General features: G+C 32.8%; 1 protein-coding gene across 1 annotated transcript in view; it reads left to right on the top strand.

Annotated features, from left to right (window-relative positions):
* LOC145276405 (GPN-loop GTPase 1-like) overlaps positions 1-13,042 on the top strand; it is a 39,525-nt gene extending 26,483 nt beyond the window's left edge. Inside the window, exons 9-12 of the mRNA XM_080127739.1 lie at positions 7,194-7,276; positions 8,250-8,368; positions 10,987-11,085; positions 12,759-13,042. Coding sequence (XP_079983865.1) covers positions 7,194-7,276; positions 8,250-8,368; positions 10,987-11,085; positions 12,759-12,856 — 399 coding nt within the window. The 3' untranslated portion in view covers positions 12,857-13,042. The remainder of the gene's footprint in view (positions 1-7,193; positions 7,277-8,249; positions 8,369-10,986; positions 11,086-12,758) is intronic.
* The last annotated feature ends 11,225 nt before the right edge of the window (positions 13,043-24,267 follow it).

Below are 24,267 nucleotides of genomic sequence, written 5' to 3'. Positions count from 1 at the left end.
GACTTGTGTGTTGATGACCCTTTTAATTTTGACTTGTGTGTTGATGACCGTTTTAATTTTGACTTGTGTGTTGATGACCGTTTTAATTTTGACTTGTGTATTGATGACCCTTTTAATTTTGACTTGTGTATTGATGACCATTTTAATTTTACTTGTGTATTGATGACCGTTTTAATTTTGACTTGTGTATTGATGACCGTTTTAATTTTGACTTGTGTTTTGATGACCGTTTTAATTTTGACTTGTGTATTGATGACTGTTTTAATTTTGACTTGTGTTTTGATGACCGTTTTAATTTTGACTTGTGTGTTGATGACCGTTTTAATTTTGACTTGTGTGTTGATGACCGTTTTAATTTTGACTTGTGTGTTGATGACCGTTTTAATTTTGACTTGTGTGTTGATGACCCTTTTAATTTTGACTTGTGTGTTGATGACCGTTTTAATTTTGACTTGTGTGTTGATGACCGTTTTAATTTTGACTTGTGTGTTGATGACCGTTTTAATTTTGACTTGTGTGTTGATGACCGTTTTAATTTTGACTTGTGTGTTGATGACCGTTTTAATTTTGACTTGTGTGTTGATGACCGTTTTAATTTTGACTTGTGTGTTGATGACCGTTTTAATTTTGACTTGTGTATTGGTGACCCTTTTAATTTTTACTTGTGTGTTGATGACCCTTTTAATTTTGACTTGTGTGTTGATGACCGTTTTAATTTTGACTTGTGTGTTGATGACCGTTTTAATTTTGACTTGTGTGTTGATGACCGTTTTAATTTTGACTTGTGTGTTGATGACCGTTTTAATTTTGACTTGTGTGTTGATGACCGTTTTAATTTTGACTTGTGTGTTGATGACCGTTTTAATTTTGACTTGTGTGTTGATGACCGTTTTAATTTTGACTTGTGTATTGATGACCCTTTTAATTTTGACTTGTGTATTGATGACCATTTTAATTTTGACTTGTGTATTGATGACCGTTTTAATTTTGACTTGTGTATTGATGACCGTTTTAATTTTGACTTGTGTGTTGATGACCGTTTTAATTTTGACTTGTGTTTTGATGACCGTTTTAATTTTGACTTGTGTATTGATGACCGTTTTAATTTTGACTTGTGTATTGATGACCGTTTTAATTTTGACTTGTGTTTTGATGACCGTTTTAATTTTGACTTGTGTGTTGATGACCGTTTTAATTTTGACTTGTGCGTTGATGACCGTTTTAATTTTGACTTGTGTGTTGATGACCGTTTTAATTTTGACTTGTGTGTTGATGACCGTTTTAATTTTGACTTGTGTGTTGATGACCATTTTAATTTTGACTTGTGTGTTGATGACCCTTTTAATTTTGACTTTTGTTTTGATGACCCTTTTAATTTTGACTTGTGTGTTGATGACCGTTTTAATTTTGACTTGTGTGTTGATGACCGTTTTAATTTTGACTTGTGTATTGATGACCCTTTTGATTTTGACTTGTGTTTTGATGACCCTTTTAATTTTGACTTGTGTGTTAATGACCCTTTTAATTTTGACTTGTGTGTTGATGACCGTTTTAATTTTGACTTGTGTGTTAATGACCCTTTTAATTTTGACTTGTGTGTTGATGACCGTTTTAATTTTGACTTGTGTGTTGATGACCGTTTTAATTTTGACTTGTGTGTTGATGACCGTTTTAATTTTGACTTGTGTATTGATGACCCTTTTGATTTTGACTTGTGTTTTGATGACCCTTTTAATTTTGACTTGTGTGTTAATGACCCTTTTTATTTTGACTTGTGTGTTGATGACCGTTTTAATTTTGACTTGTGTGTTAATGACCCTTTTAATTTTGACTTGTGTGTTGATGACCGTTTTAATTTTGACTTGTGTGTTGATGACCGTTTTAATTTTGACTTGTGTGTTGATGACCCTTTTAATTTTGACTTGTGTATTGATGACCCTTTTAATTTTGACTTGTGTATTGATGACCATTTTAATTTTGACTTGTGTATTGATGACCGTTTTAATTTTGACTTGTGTATTGATGACCGTTTTAATTTTGACTTGTGTGTTGATGACCGTTTTAATTTTGACTTGTGTTTTGATGACCGTTTTAATTTTGACTTGTGTATTGATGACCGTTTTAATTTTGACTTGTGTATTGATGACCGTTTTAATTTTGACTTGTGTTTTGATGACCGTTTTAATTTTGACTTGTGTGTTGATGACCGTTTTAATTTTGACTTGTGCGTTGATGACCGTTTTAATTTTGACTTGTGTGTTGATGACCGTTTTAATTTTGACTTGTGTGTTGATGACCGTTTTAATTTTGACTTGTGTGTTGATGACCGTTTTAATTTTGACTTGTGTGTTTATGACCATTTTAATTTTGACATGTGTGTTGATGACCCTTTTAATTTTGACTTGTGTATTGATGACCCTTTTAATTTTGACTTGTGTGTTGATGACTGTTTTAATTTTTACTTGTGTATTGATGACCGTTTTAATTTTGACTTGTGTGTTGATGACCGTTTTAATTTTGACTTGTGTGTTGATGACCGTTTTAATTTTGACTTGTGTGTTGATGACCGTTTTAATTTTGACTTGTGTTTTGATGACCCTTTTAATTTTGACTTGTGTGTTGATGACCGTTTTAATTTTTACTTGTGTTTTGATGACCCTTTTAATTTTGACTTGTGTGTTGATGACCGTTTTAATTTTGACTTGTGTGTTGATGACCGTTTTAATTTTGACTTGTGTATTGATGACCCTTTTGATTTTGACTTGTGTTTTGATGACCCTTTTAATTTTGACTTGTGTGTTAATGACCCTTTTAATTTTGACTTGTGTGTTGGTGACCCTTTTAATTTTGACTTGTGTGTTGATGACCCTTTTAATTTTGACTTGTGTGTTGATGACCGTTTTAATTTTGACTTGTGTGTTGATGACCGTTTTAATTTTGACTTGTGTGTTGATGACCGTTTTAATTTTGACTTGTGTGTTGATGACCGTTTTAATTTTGACTTGTGTGTTGATGACCGTTTTAATTTTGACTTGTGTATTGATGACCCTTTTAATTTTGACTTGTGTGTTGATGACCGTTTTAATTTTGACTTGTGTGTTGATGACCGTTTTAATTTTGACTTGTGTATTGATGACCGTTTTAATTTTGACTTGTGTATTGATGACCGTTTTAATTTTGACTTGTGTGTTGATGACCGTTTTAATTTTGACTTGTGTGTTGATGACCGTTTTAATTTTGACTTGTGTGTTGATGACCGTTTTAATTTTGACTTGTGTGTTGATGACCCTTTTAATTTTGACTTGTGTGTTGATGACCGTTTTAATTTTGACTTGTGTGTTGATGACCGTTTTAATTTTGACTTGTGTTTTGATGACCCTTTTAATTTTGACTTGTGTGTTGATGACCGTTTTAATTTTGACTTGTGTATTGATGACCGTTTTAATTTTGACTTGTGTGTTGGTGACCCTTTTAATTTTGACTTGTGTTTTGATGACCCTTTTAATTTTGACTTGTGTGTTGATGACCCTTTTAATTTTGACTTGTGTTTTGATGACCGTTTTAATTTTGACTTGTGTATTGATGACCCTTTTAATTTTGACTTGTGTGTTGATGACCCTTTTAATTTTGACTTGTGTTTTGATGACCCTTTTAATTTTGACTTGTGTATTGATGACCCTTTTAATTTTGACTTGTGTGTTGGTGACCCTTTTAATTTTGACTTGTGTTTTGATGACCCTTTTAATTTTGACTTGTGTGTTGATGACCCTTTTAATTTTGACTTGTATTTTGATGACCCTTTTAATTTTGACTTGTGTGTTGATGACCCTTTTAATTTTGACTTGTGTTTTGATGACCGTTTTAATTTTGACTTGTGTTTTGATGACCCTTTTAATTTTGACTTGTGTGTTGATGACCCTTTTAATTTTGACTTGTGTTTTGATGACCATTTTAATTTTGACTTGTGTATTGATGACCCTTTTAATTTTGACTTGTGTATTGATGACCGTTTTAATTTTGACTTGTGTTTTGATGACCCTTTTAATTTTGACTTGTGTGTTGATGACCCTTTTAATTTTGACTTGTGTTTTGATGACCCTTTTAATTTTGACTTGTGTGTTGATGACCGTTTTAATTTTGACTTGTGTGTTGATGACCATTTTAATTTTGACTTGTGTGTTGATGACCCTTTTAATTTTGACTTGTGTTTTGATGACCCTTTTAATTTTGACTTGTGTGTTGATGACCATTTTAATTTTGACTTGTGTGTTGATGACCCTTTTAATTTTGACTTGTGTTTTGATGAGCCTTTTAATTTTGACTGGTGTGTTGATGACCGTTTTAATTTTTACTTGTGTATTGATGACCGTTTTAATTTTGACTTGTGTGTTGATGACCGTTTTAATTTTGACTTGTGTGTTGATGACCGTTTTAATTTTGACTTGTGTGTTGATGACCGTTTTAATTTTGACTTGTGTTTTGATGACCCTTTTAATTTTGACTTGTGTGTTGATGACCCTTTTAATTTTGACTTGTGTTTTTATGACCCTTTTAATTTTGACTTGTGTGTTGATGACCGTTTTAATTTTGACTTGTGTGTTGATGACCGTTTTAATTTTGACTTGTGTATTGATGACCCTTTTGATTTTGACTTGTGTTTTGATGACCCTTTTAATTTTGACTTGTGTGTTAATGACCCTTTTAATTTTGACTTGTGTGTTGATGACCGTTTTAATTTTGACTTGTGTGTTGATGACCGTTTTAATTTTGACTTGTGTGTTGATGACCGTTTTAATTTTGACTTGTGTGTTGATGACCGTTTTAATTTTGACTTGTGTGTTGATGACCCTTTTAATTTTGACTTGTGTGTTGATGACCGTTTTAATTTTGACTTGTGTGTTGATGACCGTTTTAATTTTGACTTGTGTTTTGATGACCCTTTTAATTTTGACTTGTGTGTTGATGACCGTTTTAATTTTGACTTGTGTATTGATGACCGTTTTAATTTTGACTTGTGTGTTGGTGACCCTTTTAATTTTGACTTGTGTTTTGATGACCCTTTTAATTTTGACTTGTGTGTTGATGACCGTTTTAATTTTGACTTGTGTTTTGATGACCGTTTTAATTTTGACTTGTATATTGATGACCCTTTTAATTTTGACTTGTGTGTTGATGACCCTTTTAATTTTGACTTGTGTTTTGATGACCCTTTTAATTTTGACTTGTGTATTGATTACCGTTTTAATTTTGACTTGTGTGTTGGTGACCCTTTTAATTTTGACTTGTGTTTTGATGACCCTTTTAATTTTGACTTGTGTGTTGATGACCCTTTTAATTTTGACTTGTGTTTTGATGACCCTTTTAATTTTGACTTGTGTGTTGATGACCCTTTTAATTTTGACTTGTGTTTTGATGACCGTTTTAATTTTGACTTGTGTTTTGATGACCCTTTTAATTTTGACTTGTGTGTTGATGACCGTTTTAATTTTGACTTGTGTTTTGATGACCGTTTTAATTTTGACTTGTGTATTGATGACCCTTTTAATTTTGACTTGTGTATTGATGACCATTTTAATTTTGACTTGTGTGTTGATGACCGTTTTAATTTTGACTTGTGTTTTGATGACCCTTTTAATTTTGACTTGTGTATTGATGACCCTTTTAATTTTGACTTGTGTATTGATGACCATTTTAATTTTGACTTGTGTGTTGATGACCGTTTTAATTTTGACTTTTGTTTTGATGACCCTTTTAATTTTGACTTGTGTATTGATGACCCTTTTAATTTTGACTTGTGTATTGATGACCGTTTTAATTTTGACTTGTCTGTTGGTGACCCTTTTAATTTTGACTTGTGTGTTAATGACCGTTTTAATTTTGACTTGTGTTGATGACAGTTTTAATTTTGACGTGTGTTGATGACCGTTTTAATTTTGACTTGTGTTTTGATGACCCTTTTAATTTTGACTTGTGTATTGATGACCGTTTTAATTTTGACTTGTGTGTTGGTGACCCTTTTAATTTTGACCTTTGTGTTGATGACCCTTTTAATTTTGACTTGTGTATTGATGACCGTTTTAATTTTGGCTTGTGTATTGATGACCGTTTTAATTTTGACTTGTGTGTTGATGACCCTTTTAATTTTGACTTGTGTGTTGATGACCATTTTAATTTTGACTTGTGTGTTGATGACCCTTTTAATTTTGACTTGTGTTTTGATGACCCTTTTAATTTTGACTTGTGTGTTGATGACCGTTTTAATTTTGACTTGTGTGTTGATGACCGTTTTAATTTTGACTTGTGTGTTGATGACCGTTTTAATTTTGACTTGTGTGTTGATGACCCTTTTAATTTTGACTTGTGTTTTGATGACCCTTTTAATTTTGACTTGTGTTTTGATGACCGTTTTAATTTTGACTTGTGTATTGATGACCGTTTGAATTTTGACTTGTGTGTTGATGACCGTTTTAATTTTGACTTGTGTGTTGATGACCGTTTTAATTTTGACTTGTGTGTTGATGACCGTTTTAATTTTGACTTGTGTTTTGATGACCCTTTTAATTTTGACTTGTGTGTTGATGACCCTTTTAATTTTGACTTGTGTTTTGATGACCGTTTTAATTTTGACTTGTGTGTTGATGACTGTTTTAATTTTGACTTGTGTGTTGATGACCGTTTTAATTTTGACTTGTGTGTTGATGACCGTTTTAATTTTGACTTGTGTGTTGATGACCGTTTTAATTTTGACTTGTGTATTGATGACCGTTTTAATTTTGACTTGTGTATTGATGACCCTTTTAATTTTGACTTGTGTTTTGATGACCCTTTTAATTTTGACTTGTGTGTTGATGACCCTTTTAATTTTGACTTGTGTGTTGATGACCGTTTTAATTTTGACTTGTGTGTTGATGACCGTTTTAATTTTGACTTGTGTGTTGATGACCGTTTTAATTTTGACTTGTGTGTTGATGACCGTTTTAATTTTGACTTGTGTGTTGATGACCCTTTTAATTTTGACTTGTGTGTTGATGACCGTTTTAATTTTGACTTGTGTGTTGATGACTGTTTAATTGGGTTGGTAACATTTTTGGTGCTCTCTGCTGAATAAAGTAATTCTGTAAATGGTAATTATTCTAACTAATCATGAGGATTGTGATTGCTTTGTCTAATCAAATCTATTCATCCTCTTTTAGAATGTTGGCGTGTCTGCTGTAACTGGCCAAGGATTACCAGAGTTCCTTGATCTTGTAGGAGAAGCTTCCGAAGAATATGAACGGTAAGTCATGTTGGGCATTTAATTATTTTTGTGCGATTTTGTTGATGTGTAAATTTAATATTGATAAATCTTTTCTAAAATTGATAATAATTTTGCTGAATTATAAACAATACTAGCAGGCTGCCCAGTGTTGCCTGGTCATAAAGTACACATAAATATTATAACTTTAATTCCTGCAGATTTATTATTATTATTATAGATCAAAATCTGTATTGATTATTATCCAATATATAGTAATGATTTCAAAAGTCTAAAAAAAAAGTGTGACTTGAGTATCATCCACTAGAATCAGAACCAAAACGTTTTGCGTTCCAGCCTTTGTCGATATTTATCTCACCAGCATCGTTACCATCTGAGCTACCGACAGATACAAAAGGTTAAAATTTAACTGACTTTTAGTTTTGAATATTTAATTTTGAGCATGTGCAAAAGTAACAGCACAAGTAATTTTTATTTGACTTACGCATTCCTAAAAATGAAATTCTACATTTTTAGATGATTACATGTGAACTGGAAAACAAAAGCAATTATTTTTAGAATTTAGAGTGGACGTTACTTGTGTATATAAATTTTATTTAAAATATACCCAGATGGATAAAAAATAGTTAAAAATGTACTGACTTTAATAGATGGATGTATATATTTGTGCATATGTACAAATAACATGTTTAGTTGAATTATGTCTATGAAGTTCCATTTTTTAAATTTTGACCTCTTAGCAGTTATTTTTACTGGTTAAAAACCAAGAAAAGAATGGCCCACAAAAAGTGCAATCATTTGACCTGCCTTATGCCACTCTGCGACCTTGCATCTTAAGAGATGCACTTTGAAAACGTAGTGAGTTTTATAAATTAGATTATATGAAAAGGAAGATATTGAATTGTTGAAAAGTGTTTTATCACTTTTAAGAGCAATCCATTTAAAAAAAAAATGCTGTGAAGGAAAATCTTTTATTTTTTGTTTATTTTTCCAGAGAGTATCGTCCAATGTATGAGAAGTTGTTAAAGGATAAAGAGTTAAAGGATGAGAAAGAAAAACAAAAAGTTTTGCAAAGAGTAAAAGAAGACATGAAGGACGAGGAGGATGTTTCAAGTAAGAAGTTTTATATATCTATATCTATATGTATATCTATATCTATATGTATGTAGAAAAAATAATATCTACTATTATATGTGTTTCTCTTTGTTTATATATATATATATATATGTATGTATATGAAGTCTTCAACAGTTTTTTTTTTTTTCAAGTAATATATCTCTGAAGAGTTGTTTGAATTTCTATTAACTGAAACATGTGTAAGACACACTATTAATAAAACACTATGAATGAGAAATAAATACATTTTTGACTTTGGAATGTTTGCTTGCTATATATATATATAGCAGACTGCCCAGCATTGCTCAGTCATATGATATGCATAAATATATTTTAATTCATGGAGAAACTGAGACATGTGTATGCAAATATTATGTTTTTTCTAAACAGTTCACTTCTTGTAAGTAAAAAAAAAAAAAAAAAAATACTCAAGCTGAGATTGAAACCAAAACCTTAAGAAAGTGAGTCAAGTACAATAACAATTAGGCTGGCTTGGCACAATCTTTAAAAAGTGTTTTCAAACCTACTTAATGTTAACATAATGAATTTGTCATGTGAACCATTCATGCATACACATTTGTGAAACAGCAAACAGATAAAAATCTGACAACCCTCACATACCAATTTTTCAATTTTGACCCCAGTAGCAGCTTGTTTTTCTTGATGAAAATCGGTTAAAATGTTTTCCACTTGTCTGAATATCCTATATACCAAATTTCAAGTAGATAGATTAAAAATTTGTTGAGTATATATGTTGAGAAGTGTCCTCACACATATACACACACACATTCTCACTTATATATATCAAAAATTGTCTCTCCATCTTCTCTTTTTCTCTCTCTCTATTCATGGGCCAAGATCACAGTGTGGTATCTGTTCTGGTGCTACACTTCCTCTTTTCTGTCTTTGGTCTATCACTGCCCTTGTAGGGAGGCAAGTAAATAGGAATTTTAGAATAGCAAAAATATGAAAGATTGAAATTAACACCTTCTCTCCTCCTGTTATGACACTGATTGATTTTCAACCTGAATCTGATTTTAGGACCAATCAAGATCAAAGGAAATAATTCTCTATAAAGAACACTTTAACAAAATTTATTTTTTATCTAACATATAATAATAATGATTGTGGTTAGTCTACGCGAGGGGTTGTTACTCTGGAGTCTAGGACACTTGCAGCACTCTAAATATCAAAGTAAGACGATAAAAGAACGTTTGATTTTTGATGTGTAGATTTACGATTAAATTTGGTAATGAAACAAATAATATAAACCATCAGTAATTGTTTGTAATTTTCTTCTTTTTTTTTAATCATGGTGCAACTTTTATAACCTGATTTTAAAGTGAAGGAGGACATGTTTTTTGAGAAGCTCAATGGAAACAGGTAGTAAGATATGTTGCAACAAAATTCGTAAACTGCTGTTTCCGTATGATTTTGAAAATTCGGTACTTATAGATAATACGGACCGTGCTATTTTTTAGATAGGATTTTCAAGTTAAATTTTTATGGTATCTTTGGTTTATTAAATTGTGGCAGAATTATTACAAAAGGCACCCACCTTCATGTCAAGAATGAATTTCTAAATAACAATATTATTTCAGCATGGTTTGTATTCTGCATAAATACCATTCTTTATTATAGTGTAGAATTATTGGTTTCATTTTATTTTAAAATAGTTTTATTTTGGTCAGCAGTACCCCGGGTGGATTTAAAAAATTTTTTTTTACAAAGGATTCACCACTTATCAAAGCCCAGAGGCCACTCCAGGATAAGTGTACAGTGGTCAATGGAACAGTAGCATAGTAATTGTTAATAGTGGAAATTTGGTAAATTGGATTACTTAAGGGGAACAGCTCATCAAGAACTTGTTTATATTGGACTTGAAGATGACTATATTATAGTCAGCCGGAAAGCAGGCAAATGGAAGAGTTCCACAGGCGTGCAGTTCTAAGAAAAAAGCTTTGTTCATGGAATCTACGTTTAGGTTTAAGCACAGATAAAGAGTGGGGGAAATTATTAATAGTGTTTTCAGCTAGACAAGTGTTTCTCATGAAAGTTTGACGAGGGGGGGGGCATAGATTGGAGCTCAGACGAGCACTTGCCATGAAAATAACGATAAACAGGCTCACAACATCTCTCCTGCGAGAAAGAGGTTGCAGAGAAGAGAGAAAGGATTCCCCTACTAAGCTATGAAGTCTATTTTGAATTCTGTCAAGGCGCAGGATAAGGTCTTTCTAGCAGCTCCTGCCCAGAGAGAAAATAATTAAAAATATTACATTTTTCAGATAAAAGAAAATTTCTTCTAGTTTATCCTAATTTAATTTTTGATTTCAATTAATATTCAATTAATAATAATAATCGGCCTAAATAAAAGAAAATTTCTTCTAGTTTATCCTAATTTAATTTTTGATTTCAATTAATATTCAATTAATAATAATAATCGGCCTAAATACTGAAACTTCATCAAGCTAGAAATGAAAAATTTCGAAATTATTTCATTTTTCAGTTTTTCTTATCCAATAAAACATGGATATCTTTTTTTTTCATTTCAGTCTGCAAGATGATGTTTCTTCTTAGAATTAAAAACTCTTTTAATGTTTTCGGTTTATTTTCAGAAAATTTTGGCAAAGCTTATCCTGGCATCGCAATTACTCATGGTTTGATTGATAAGGATAGTGATGATGAATTTGTTGGTGATAGCGATGACTTTGTAGGTAAGACCATTTGTATATATTCACTGACTGCCTCAAATTTGTGTGGAATTGGTCAGCTATCAGTGATACCAAGTGTTCAATTGATCCTCATCCAATTTGAATTGCGACAAATTTATTTGGTTATAAATAAGTCAGGCTTTATTTGATTTGCAATTGTTTGCACAAATAAATTCATAAAATGATAAAATGTTTACGAATGATTTTTTTTATCAATGTTTGATTGAATCTATGAACTCTTGAACATTTTTTCAAGTTTCGATTCTTAGCAGAATTATCAAAATCTATATAATAATAAAACTCTGTGAACCGTCCGACTGCCGTTGCTTACATCTTGTCTATCAAAAAAAAAGGTTCATTTTTAGCCATTTACTAGCAGGGTCGCCCAGCTTATGGGTCGTAAAACATGCTTAATCCTTTATGACCTTGCTAGTAAATGGCTGCAAATATACCTTCTTTTTTTTTTAAGTTTAGTTGCTGAGACTGTCTTTACTCTAAAATTATTTTTAATTTTCTTATTTTGCTTAAACTGGGGATGGGGCATCACACCGGATGCAAGACATTCACCAGCTTTCTCATATATTCTGTCTTTATTTGCACTTTTAATAAAGAAAATTAAAAAAAATAAGTTATTTTATTTTAAATTTTATCAGAAATATGTTTATGAAATTATAGAAATAATTTTTCTTTTTAATAAAAAAAAATATATAATAAATATGTTTGTTAAAGTATAAAAATAAAATGATTGTAAGCGATAATTTTTAATTAACATTTTTAAATATGTTTTCAATAATTCTTTAAAAAAAAAAGAAGTGCAAAAAGTGTTTTCAATAATTCTTAAAAAACATAAAACTAATTTCAATAACTAAATAATTAAAGTAAAACCATAAAAACTTTTCAATGATTATTAAAAAAAAAAAAAAATTAGAAAAATGTACATGCACAGGGGAGATATAGGTGTGAGAGAAAAAGTGAAGGAACTGATTTGCTTCTGATAGCTGACACATTGGAAGTTAGAAAGTATGTTAGCTGACTTATTACCCAATTGTGAATTATTTAAGACTTCTACCTGGTCATGGCCGACAGAACAAGAGCATCCTACCCCATGGATTAAATAAATGATTCTGTTGAAAATTCTGTGCAGATTCCTGAGTTTGACAAGATACACCTGAAGAAGTTTGCTGATACATTGACTGAAACGTTGTGAGGAGAGAAGTAGACCAAATAATACAAATTATCAATTCGCATCTCAAAAATTCAGAAACATTATGTTTAGACGTAAACTCCCATAAACAGGGTCTAATCTGATAATTTTTTATATACAGTAGAACTCCGGGGTACGGTGGCCTGGGATACATTTTTTTTCAGGATACAATGTGGAATACAATGTTTTACCAGCCCCTGGTTACAGTATTTGCCCTGCCTTACTGTGTTATTTATAATGTTATTTGATTATATACGTGGGTATTATATACTGTACTCTATTTTGTTACTAATTTTTAATAAAAAAATGTCTAAAATTTTGCTTAGGCACTGCCATACGGCGATTTCACTAACTCCGGAATCGATTAATGCCGTATCCTGGGGTTTTACTGTAGATAAATAATTTTCTCCCCCCCCCCTCCCGCCTTTTTTTTTTTTTTTCTTGATTAATTTTTGTATTTCTTTTTTTCCAGATGCAGAAGAACAAAGAGAACAAGATTCCTTTAAGAGATTCTTGGATCGGCATCGAGAAAAGCAGATTGAAAAAGCAAAATGCCAACCAAAGACTTGAAATGTCATGCCTTGTTTCTTTGGGGAGGGGGAGGATGATTGGGGGAGGGGGATGGGAGGGGAATCTACTTTTGTTATGTGTCTATAATGCACAGAAAAGAAAGGAATAAATGACTATTTTAATATCGCAATGCAAAACTGATTGTTCATTTTTTTTATATGCAATTAAAACTTTATCTGTATATTCCTCTCTTGTACTTTTTTTCTTTCTTTTTCTTTTTTCTATAATAACCAACAAAAAAGATTTATTCAAAATTGCCCAGTGAATTTTTCTTTTTTTTTCTATAATAACCAACAAAAAAGATTTATTCAAAATTGCCCAGTGAATTTTTCTTTTTTTTTCTATAATAACCAACAAAAAAGATTTATTCAAAATTGCCCAGTGAATTTTTCTTTTTTTTTTTCTATAATAACCAACAAAAAAGATTTATTCAAAATTGCCCAGTGAATTTTTCTTTTTTTTTCTATAATAACCAACAAAAAAGATTTATTCAAAATTGCCCAGTGAATTTTTCTTTTCTCCAAGAGGATGTCATATGATTTTGTAGCTTGCTAGTGAGTTACAAGCTAATATTTAATCAATATCAATTAAGTTAGGACTAAAATTTATGTATATCTATTTTGGTGCAAGTCCATATCGCTCCTCCTCCTTCAATGAAAAAAAAAACAAAACAAACAAAAATACCAATAATAAAGAAAAATATTTGTTGTGTATATACTGGTGACGAAAAGAAAATATCATACATCAAAAATCACGTAAATTGATCAAGTAGGTTTATTTTAAAGAAAACTAAATCAAACATTATGGCTAAGTGACGATCCCTCAAGACAAGGGAGATAATTAAAAATAATCCGAACTTTTGTGAGATTTTAGAAAACCTTTCTTAACATGGGGAGCTTAATGATTTTCTTTATAAAAATAAAACTATTTGATCAATTTACTTGATTTTTGGTGTACAATATTTTCTTTCTGTCACAGGTACATAAATCGTAAACATTTGTTTTTTTTTGTGAGATGCGACTGGAGAGTTATTGACAACATTTACTTTTTTATTATTTTTTTTATTATTTATTTCTTTTTTTTTATGTCATAACATCACTTATGACTCGAATTATTTTTTAATTCTAAATCAGAAATATACGTTCACTCCTGCCATTTTTGCTACAAGAATATTATTCTGTAAACTAATGCTATACCGGTTAAGTTCACCTTCTGCATCCCTGTGTTTACAAAGCCATTTGGCGGAAGTGACGTCTGACAAATTTTTTGCTACGGATGACCACAACTGTATAGAATGTACCTTTTTTTTTTAGATGCAAATATTAAAAAAGAAGTTTTATTCAAACAGTCTTTATTTGAACTAAATGGACTGTTTCTTTTTTTTTTTTTTTTTAAATATTTATAAACCATTTTCCCCGAATAATATGTTTATGAACTGTTTTTTTTTTTTATCAAACCAAAATAGAACTTTTATAATAAAATATATATTATGAACTGTTTTCCAAACATCAGGTGTTGTTAATTTTCATAAATAATAAAGTATAAAAATACAACTTTTATAATAAAAGTTAGGTAAACGTTGATATCGAAATTTTAAAATTAAAGTCAGTTTTATTAAAAAAAAATAAAAAAACAAGGTGTTTTTTCTTTTCGAGATATATTTTTTTTCTCCATTTATCACTTTGAAATTTTATTCAACAATTAAATGATGACCCAATTTACAATAAAAAAATGCAAAATTTATTTTTCGAAATGAGATTTTTGTAACAACATTTTTTTTCTAGTGTGACTTAAGTTTTCAAAAGTGATTTCCAAATTATGAACACATTAACAAATGCAATAATGCCAGCGATAGAACTGGCAACAACAAATATGATATTCAGTGCTGTGATTCAAGAAATGTCATCCACAAATACACTGAATACCATGAAATGGTTTGCACGACGTGGCCTAATCGCCAACCAACACACGTGTCCGAAATGTACTGACCCATGTCGAACTATGAATCTTCAGAGTAGAAATGGGAGGCGCTTTATCAACAGCTATTGTTGGTCTTGCCCCAAATGCAAAAAAACAAATGTTAGAGCTGGTTCTTTCTTTGAAGGTAGCCATTTACGGCTACAAGACTTAATACAAGTTTTGTATTAGTGGTCATTGGGGAAGCCACTACTGACTGTTTCAAAAGAAACTGGCGTATCCAAGAAATCTTTAGTCGACTGGTATAATTACATTCACAATATATGCGCAATGACCATGCTGGAAAATCCAGTACAATTAAGTGGTCCTGAATGAACAGTCGAAATCAATGAAAATAAATTCATGCACAGGAAATACCACCGAGGAAGATTCCGTCAAGGCCAGTGGGTTTTTGGCATGGTTGAACGAGAAACGAACTTGACAATGATGGTGCTAGTTGAAACGAGAGATGCTCCAACCCTATTGCCAATAATTGCACAGTATGTTAGACCAGGCACACGGATTGTGACGGATAGTTGGTGTGCCTATAATGCATTACCGAACCATGCTGTGGTAAACCACTGATATAACTTTGTTGATCCAGATGATCCTAGTATTCACACAAATCGTCAGGAAGGTAGCTGGAGTGTTTGTAAAGTTACATTCAGATCCATAAGGGGGACTAGTGAAGCAAACTTTAATAGTCATCTACAAGAATTCCTCTGGTGGCGGCGAATCAAAGACAATTATTTTGGGAATATCATGTATATTGGATACGTTTTTTTTTATGATGTTTGATTAAAATACACGAACAATGAAAAAAAAACAAAACTTTTTCTTTAAAGAAATTTAAAAATTTTATGTTATAAAAGATCAATAAAGTCTTTTTTATGCAAAAATTTGTTAAAAAGTTAAAATAAACAAAGACAATTATTTGGGGAATATCATGTATTGGATACGTTTTTTTATGACGTTTGATTAAATACATGACAAATGTAAAAAAAAAAACCCAAACTTTTCATTAAATAAATTTTAAAAAATTATAAAAAGATCTATAAAGTGTATTTTTTATGTAAAAGTTTGTTAAAAAGTTCAAATAAAGTTTATAATGTAAGTGAAAAAAAAACACCTCGTTTGTTTTTTTTTAAATAAAATTAATTTAATTTTAAAATTTCGATATCGACGTTTACCTAACTTTTATTATAAAAGATATATTTTTATACTTTATTATTTATAAAAATTACGAACACCTGATATTTGGAAAACAGTCCATAATGTATATTTCATTATAAAAGTTCTATTTTTGTTTGTTAAAAAAAATAAAACAGATCAAAAAAAAATAAAACAGTTCATAAACATATTAATGGGGAAAAACAGTTCATAAATATAAAAAAACCCAAAAACAGTCCATTGAGTTCAAAGAAAGAACTTGAGACAAAAAAAAAAAAAAGATACAGTCTATACAGTTTTGGTTATCTGTAGCTAAAACTTTGTCTGACGTCACTTCCGTCAAATAGCTTTGTAAACACAGGGATGTGGAAGGTGAACTTAACTGCTATACCTGCTGAAGTGAGCATAAAATTTGGTTGGGCTTATACAAAATCTGGTTAATGTAATCTGATATTGCAAGACCTCAAACCGTTAATGATCTCAAGCAAAGCTTAGAGCATCTTGTATAATCACATCTTGTATGTGATAATCACATTGACACATCAGTTCTCATTAGATCATCAACGTTAAACAATGTTGCTACCAGATAGGTGACCATTTTGAAATACTAGGCACTGTATGTAGGAGGATATCAATACCTTCTCAGAACTGCAAAAACCTAATGTCATCTTCTCTGGTGGGGATATACAAGTGATTAGAGACCACTTTCTTTTTTTTTTTTTAAACAAAGGAGTCACCATTATAAAGGTCCTGAAACCACTTGAGGATAAGAGTTAATGAGTGTACAGTGGTCAAAGGGGAACATGTCATAGTCATCGTTATTAGTGGAAATTTGGTAAATTGGATTACTTAAGGGGATGGCTCATCTAGAATTTGTTCATGTTGGACTGGAAGACAACCATATTGTTAATCGGTTGCTTGAAGACAATCATATTGTAGTCAGTTGGAAAGCAGGAAAATGGAATAGAGTTCCACAGGTGTGCAATTATAAGAAAGAAGCTTTGTTCATGGAATCTACATTTACGTTTAGGCACAGATAAAGAGTGGGGGAAATTATTGATAGTGTTTTCAACTAGACAAGTGTTTTTCGTGAAAGTCAGGACAGGGGGTACAATAGATTGGGACTCAGATGAGCACTTGCCATGAAAATAACGATAAAGCAGTGACAGGCTCGCAATGTCTCTTTTATGGGAAAGAGGTTGCAGAGAAGAGAACAGGGCATCCCCGACTAAGCTATGAAGTCTATTTTGAAATCTGTCAAAGCATCTAGCAGCTTCTGCTCAGATGTGGCAACAGTATTCCATCCTTGGATGTACTTGGCTCTTATATAGGTAAAGAATTGCATCAGCAGGTAGATATCTACTGGAGTGGTAGAATGATCCTACCATTTTCCCAGTAGCCTTGGCAACAGATTTGATGTACATGTTCCATGTCAGATCAGGAGTAAAGGTCAGACCTAAAAGTTTGTCAAAAAATGGAGCCTCCTCAAGATGAGTCATTCATTTTGATTGAGTCCAAACATGAATCAGAGCGTTGATGATGTAAAGATAGAAGCTTGGTTTTAGATGCATTAAAATTAACCAGCAACCTCTTTCTCCATTGTACCATGTGATCAAGATCAGAGAAAAGAGAATTGGAAAGAACTCGGTCGTATATCCCCTTTGAAGGGTTGCCACTTGTGAATGTGTTATTCCCATGAAATTTCCTACTTGGGAGGAAGCTGGTTCAGCACAGCTAGGGTGAGTGTCACTTCAGGACGGTATGATACGGGATCATTTGAACAATATATATATATTATTCAATTGGAATTCATTGAGATGAGTATTATTTATTAATTTATTTATTGCGGACTATTATCCTCATCTTTCTTAGTTGTTGTTTTCATGACCTTTTGGCAAACTATTCTTCTTACCTACGTCAGGTGGTAACCGCGACAGGATAGGAACTCCAAATCTCCTAACCGCATCCTTAGCAATTACTGCCTTCCATAGTTGTTGTCGTCTCACCACGTTCTGACCAACTTTGGGTAGGATTGAAACGTCTATCTTCAGACAATTCTCACCTGGAATCGTAGAGATTCAACGTCTCTATCCACTATGTCATGGGCTCCTTCACAGTAGATAGAGACCTTGAATCTCTATGGTTACAGGTGAGAATTGTATGAAGATAGTGATTTCAATCCTACTCAAAGCCGGCCATAGGCTTACTTGGCCAAAACGTGGTGAGACGACAACAAGTATGGATGGTTACGAACTGATGAAGGCCAGAGGAATAGTTGACTGAAACGCCGTGAAAACAACAACTAAGAAAGATGAGGATAATAGTCCGCAATAAATAAATTAATGGAACAATATCGTTTACAGCATCAGAATTAGAAATTTGGAAATTTGGATTTTTCTGCCATAAAAGTCTGCTGTTTTTGGAATAAAAGGAAAGAAAAATCACACATGGTCAATTTGGTGTTCATGGCTGTTTGCACAAACGTGAAAACAAAAGAACACCGTAAAAATAGAACCCCACCTTTGACACGCTCATCACTAAAGTAACATATTTAGAATTTAATACCTGGGACATTTTTGATAACATAATCCTACATAATATGTTTGTCCTTTTATTGGGATGGGGGGGGGTAGCAATGCAAATCTGATGCAAGAATTTTTTTTTTTTTTAAAGGAATCACGTTACCATTAATCTTGGAATATAAATACACTTGAGGAAGGTTGGAGGTTACATCGACTGAAATATTATGCAAATAACACTCAAGGAGACAGTAGTCCGAAGAATCTAAGTAATATGAATAATCAACCCTCATCTAAAAAATTAAGAACCATAATTGGTCCCCCGACAAAGGAGGGATTGGACCTAGTAATTGACTCTCATTCCTCTGTTTGTCTGCACAAACATTAGTCATGGTGAAAGTAAATTTCTGCCAGAACGGATTTTCTGGGATAACTCTGGCTGCTACCTTCCTAGGGACCATTATAGGGGTAAAATTGCCCCAAATCGTTCATCCGTATGCTTGTTTGCACTTTTCTCAATAACCACGCCTTGAATTTAAAAAAAATTTGCACAAGCAGTAGTCATGGTGAAAGGAAATTTTTCACTCGTTGAGAAGGACTATACATGTTCGACTTGTTAATTTTGACGTTTACAAATTATAAATTTGACCTTACAAACCAGCCATGTATGATTATCGTGTAGCATTTATGCAGAGCTTCAAAATATATAAACTCAAGATTCCATACACAGATTCTGAGCAAAGCAGCCATCTTTGTTTAGTCAGTAATGTAAACAAAGATGGCTACATTACTCATAATTACTATTTATACAAACTTTAAAGACATAACTTCTATTAATTTTTTTTTCTAATGCAAATAGATTCATAAATGAGTCAGTAAAGTAAAATTGATTTTTTTTTTTACTAATTTCCTTTAAAATGTTGTTTGTACAAATGGTTACCTGGATCAGTCGTTACTGGATAATCTTGTTTGTGTTAATTGCGACACGGATGACTGCTTTCAAATCTCCGATAATACTCAGGATTTGTTAGGGCTAATAAGAGTTACAATGAAAGATTAGAAGAAGCATTTCTGCATCCAGAGACTGGCGTATGATAACAGTTTTCTGCTGCAGCCAATCAGATTGCCAGTCAGTTAGCTCTCACAACCCCATTTGATATTGTGCCTAGAGAATCCTTCCCAGCCAACGTACAAACTGATAAAATGAGTTTGCTAAGTGCATCAAGCTAATGCAGGTTGGGGCTGGGGATGCACTTTTGCGATGGCCCCTCCTCATCAAGTTTGCCTGAACCCACATGATCTACATAGATAAATCTTTCAAGCCAGGGTTCAGTGGCACCGACATCTGTCCTTTCAATGTCCAAATGGTCATTATGAAAAATCAGCCTCATGTCACTGCTCAAATGGAGCCCTCTACATCTTCCTTCACATCAGTTTTTTTCCAGTATTTGCACCGTCCATCCCCTGTAAAAATACATTTGTAGGTGTGTATGGGGGTATTCATAGGTTTTAATTTTATAGTTTTCATAGTATATTTAATTTGTCGTCTGCTGAGTTTGTGATGCTTGAAGTATTTTCTGTAGGCTTCTTTCAGAGTGTCAGGGGTTCCTTTGGCAAGCTGTAATCCTTTTCCCCGAGGTATACTTGGGTTTCCTGTTAAATATCAATCAGCTGGATCCCAGGATGACTGCTTTCTGATTGGTTGAGATTAGATCAGAATAATCAATCAAATTTAAAGTTTCTAACTAATCAGAATTAAGTATTTTACATAAGTCGTTTGTTTTTGTTTTTCTGTTGTCTGCTGCTACATTTTCGCTCGGGACAAAAATATAAAACCAGTTGTTAGTTAAGGAAAAATTAATAAATCAGAATGGGATCTTGTCCATGTTTGTGTAACAATACCAACACAGAGAAATCCAACAGAAGCCAGATAAGGAATGACGTTATCAGCAAAAAGAGAAGGGATTGTTAGATCATAGGTTACTTCACAACTGAACCAAGGCGATCATATGAATTAATATGGACTCTTAAAATGGAACATGTAATGGTCTCTCATGCCTCTCACTGTGTCGACTGCAATATTACTTTCTCTCCAACCATGAGAAATGTGACACTAGGGTCGGAAAGTGGGATTAAAAAGCCGTGTCATAGGAGGAGTATTCTGATCCTGCAAAAGATGCCTGTGCAGCCCTGTTGATATTTATCAGCAGAGGCGCCTCAGGCGATTAGTGACAGACTAACCCCTTCTCAAAGAGAGAAAGCGAAGCCTGGGAGGGTGAACCTCCAAGAACTGCACAGGACTAGCATTCCATCACAATCAACAGGAAACAGGTTATTTTATTTTATTATTTTTTTTTTTTTTACATAGGCATAACCACTTATCAAGGCCTAGAGACTACTCGAGCATAAAGGTTAAGAGTGTACAGTAGTCAATTGGACAATAATCTAATAATAATAATCGTTAATAATAATAATCGTTAATAATAATTAATAGTCCAATAATAATCATTAGTAATGGAAATTCGGTAAATTTGTTAACTTAAGTGGAACGGCTCATCAAGAACTTGTTTACGTTGGACTTGAAGACAATCAGATTGTAGTCAGCTGGAAAGCAGGAAAATGGAAAACAGCTCCACAGGTGTGCACTTCTAAGAAAGAAGCTTTGTTTATGGAATCTATGTTTAGGTTTAGGCACAAATAAAGAATGGGGAGAATTATTGATAATGTTTTCAGCTAGATGAGTGTTTCTTGTGATAGTTTGGCCAGGGGGAACCGTAGATTGAAGTTCAGTCGAGCACTTGCCATGAAAATAGCGATAAAACAAGGACAAACTCGCAACATCTCTTCTGTGAGATAGAGGTTGCAGGGAAGAAAAAAGGACATCTCCTACGAGGCTATGAAATCTATTTTGAACTCTATCAAGGCAGGACAAGTCCTTTCTAGCAGCTCCTGCCCAGATGTGCCAACAGTACTCCATCCTTGGACGTACTTGGCTCTTATATAGATAGAGAATTGCATCAGCAGTGAGATATCTACTGGATCGATAGAAGGATCCCACCATTTTTCCAGCGGCCTTGGCAACGGATTTGATGTACGTGTTCCATTTCAGATCAGGAGTAAAGGTCAAGCCCAGAAGCTTGTCAAAACATGAGGCGTCCCCAAGACGAGAGCCATTCATTTCAATTGAGGCCAGATGCGGATCAGAACGTTGATGATGTAAAGATAGAAGCTTGGTTTTAGATGTATTAAAAGTAACCAGCCACTCCTTTCCCCATTGCACCACATGCTCAAGATCAGAGGGGAGAGAATCGCAGAGAACTTGGTAGTCTACAGTCTTAGATGTGCTACCATCATCAACATAAATGTCTACGAATGATGTAAGGATGTGATTTGGAAGATCATTAATGTAGATCAGGAAAGAGTTGGGCCCAGGATGGACCACTGAGGGACTCCAGCATTAATACTGTGAGCTTCTGATTTTTGCCCATCAACTACTACTCTTATGAACCTATCAGAGAGAAATGATTTAATAATTGAGAAGACATTTCCAGCTGTACCATAGCTGGAGATCTTGTGAAGTAAACCTTTATGCCATACTCTATCAAAGGCCTTTGATATGTCAAGAGCAATTGCCCTAGAAAGGTTGCCTCCATCGAGAGATTCGCTACTAATTCTCTGTTCATTTGGTGCCAAGGTGAAATCTCAGGCCAAGCTAATGAGTCCGACACTGTCTATAAAGTTGTCGGCCTTATTTAGTTGAATAATTCTTATAACTCCTGCTGATACTTATATGGCATGACTAACTTCCGTTTGCCTGTAACATTAAAAAACCTAAAAACAAAAAAAAACTCTGAACTCCATCTCTTTGCAAACATTGTTTTCTTTTGTTTTTTTGTTTTTTGTTCAGGCTGTTCTGATTGATGCTTTGGGCATCTCGCCACTGTTGTCGCCAAATGCCTTTTTCAAGGTCACCGGGTCGTACTTGTACAAGCTGAGGGAATTAACAATTACATCAGTTTTGACATTCAAACATTTACATTTCATGAACAAATAAAATGTATTGTTGTCATATTTCCACTGTTTTTATTATCTGCTCAATACAAGAATAATACTTGAAATCAAAAATATAACGATTGTTGCTTCTAAATCTCATTTATCCTCTCATCGTGTTCCACTACCCACCTGATAAACGCGACTAGCAGCAAAATTCCACCCCTTCACTGTAGAAGTCTCTGAATGCCAGAAAATTTTCTACTCTATAATAGCTTATTTTCTTGCATCACCTACCTGTGGAATTCTCTCCCTGCTTCCTCTTTCACTGACTGTACAAACGTCCACAAATGTTAATATTGCTACACAACTCCCCCCTCAAAATGTTCTCTATCAATTTAACATCTAATCACATTTTCTCCTTACGTCTCAGTGGCAAACTTCCTTGTTTGCAATGGAAAAAGTAGAAAAAAAAAATAATACCATTATTAAAAAAATACAACGTTTTCATCTATTAAATAAAAGTCGGTTATAGTCAGATAAACGTACTTGTTAATTTTCTTCTGAGTGTTACCAGAAGCGGTGACAAGATAATTCAGTTTCTTCACGTTTATTATGTATTGAATATTTTTTTATGATGTTTGAAATTTTGTTATTTTGATTTCAATAATTTTATTTTTATACCTTCATAAACATATATTTATTACATAAATTCAAATAAAAAAACTTTTATTTTTAAAATTACAAAATATTTATATTTAAAAATATATTAAAAAAGGACAAAACTTTTATTTTATTATTTCATAAACTAGGTATGTGCAATTTAATGGGGGGGACATGGTTTTGAAAGCTGGCTTATAATTTATTTGTAGGTTTTTAATTATTTTTTTATTGTGTTTGAAAGATTAAAACCTAACGTTTATCCCTTAAAGAAAAAAATTATAATGAAAATTGTTTTTTCACGGCGACATCAGAAACTGATATCGGAATTTTATTTTTTTTATTGACCTCGCCATTAACAGTGCAAAAGGGAAGAGTGGGGGTGTCAGCATTTTAGCCACCCTGTAAAATTCATTTAATCCCTACCCCCTCCTCATCTTGACCTCGACTAGCAGTCGTTGGAGCCTGAAGGCCCCCTTTCAGCTGATAAATGTGGGGGCGTTTCTGTCACTCACTCACTCACTCACTCACTTACACTCACACTCTCTCTCTCACTCACTAACTCCCCTTCTCTCTCTGTCCCTTTTATGTCATTTTCATTTAAGTTCTTGTGGACATTTTTGTCTCCCCTTCTTTCTGTTAATGCCTTTCCTTTTTCTTGGTAGTCATCAGCATTGCTTAACGCTGATTGGCTGTGCTGTGAAGACATCCCAATCAACTTTGTGAGACCCTTTTCAAATCAGTTCCAAAGAAGACATCAGACAATGAAGTTTTGTTTTTTGAATTCCGTCGGGCCCAGCGACGTAAAATACTCAACTTCTTCACTAAGGGTGGAAGGCCCTTATTAAGTGGTTGAAATTGGTGTTTCAAAATACACCATTTATTGAAGAAGTTAACCCCTTTCAGAGAAAGGGAAAAGAAAAAGAAACCAACCCTTTCAGAGAGAGGGAAAAACAAAAGGAAAGAAAGAAAAAGAAACCTACCCTTTCAGAGAAAGGGAAAAGAAAAAGAAAGAAAGAAAAAGAAACCAACCCTTTCAGAGAGAGGGAAAAACAAAAGGAGAGAAAGAAAAAGAAACCTACCCTTTCAGAGAAAGGAAAAATTATTTCTGGGGTA

The sequence above is a fragment of the Euprymna scolopes genome, chromosome 1, assembly GCF_053919585.1.
Source record: "Euprymna scolopes isolate OS-2025 chromosome 1, ASM5391958v1, whole genome shotgun sequence".
NCBI classification, from domain to species: domain Eukaryota; kingdom Metazoa; phylum Mollusca; class Cephalopoda; order Sepiida; family Sepiolidae; genus Euprymna; species Euprymna scolopes.
Note: the sequence above shows the minus strand (reverse complement) of the source record. Positions and strands in the feature narration are given on the sequence as shown.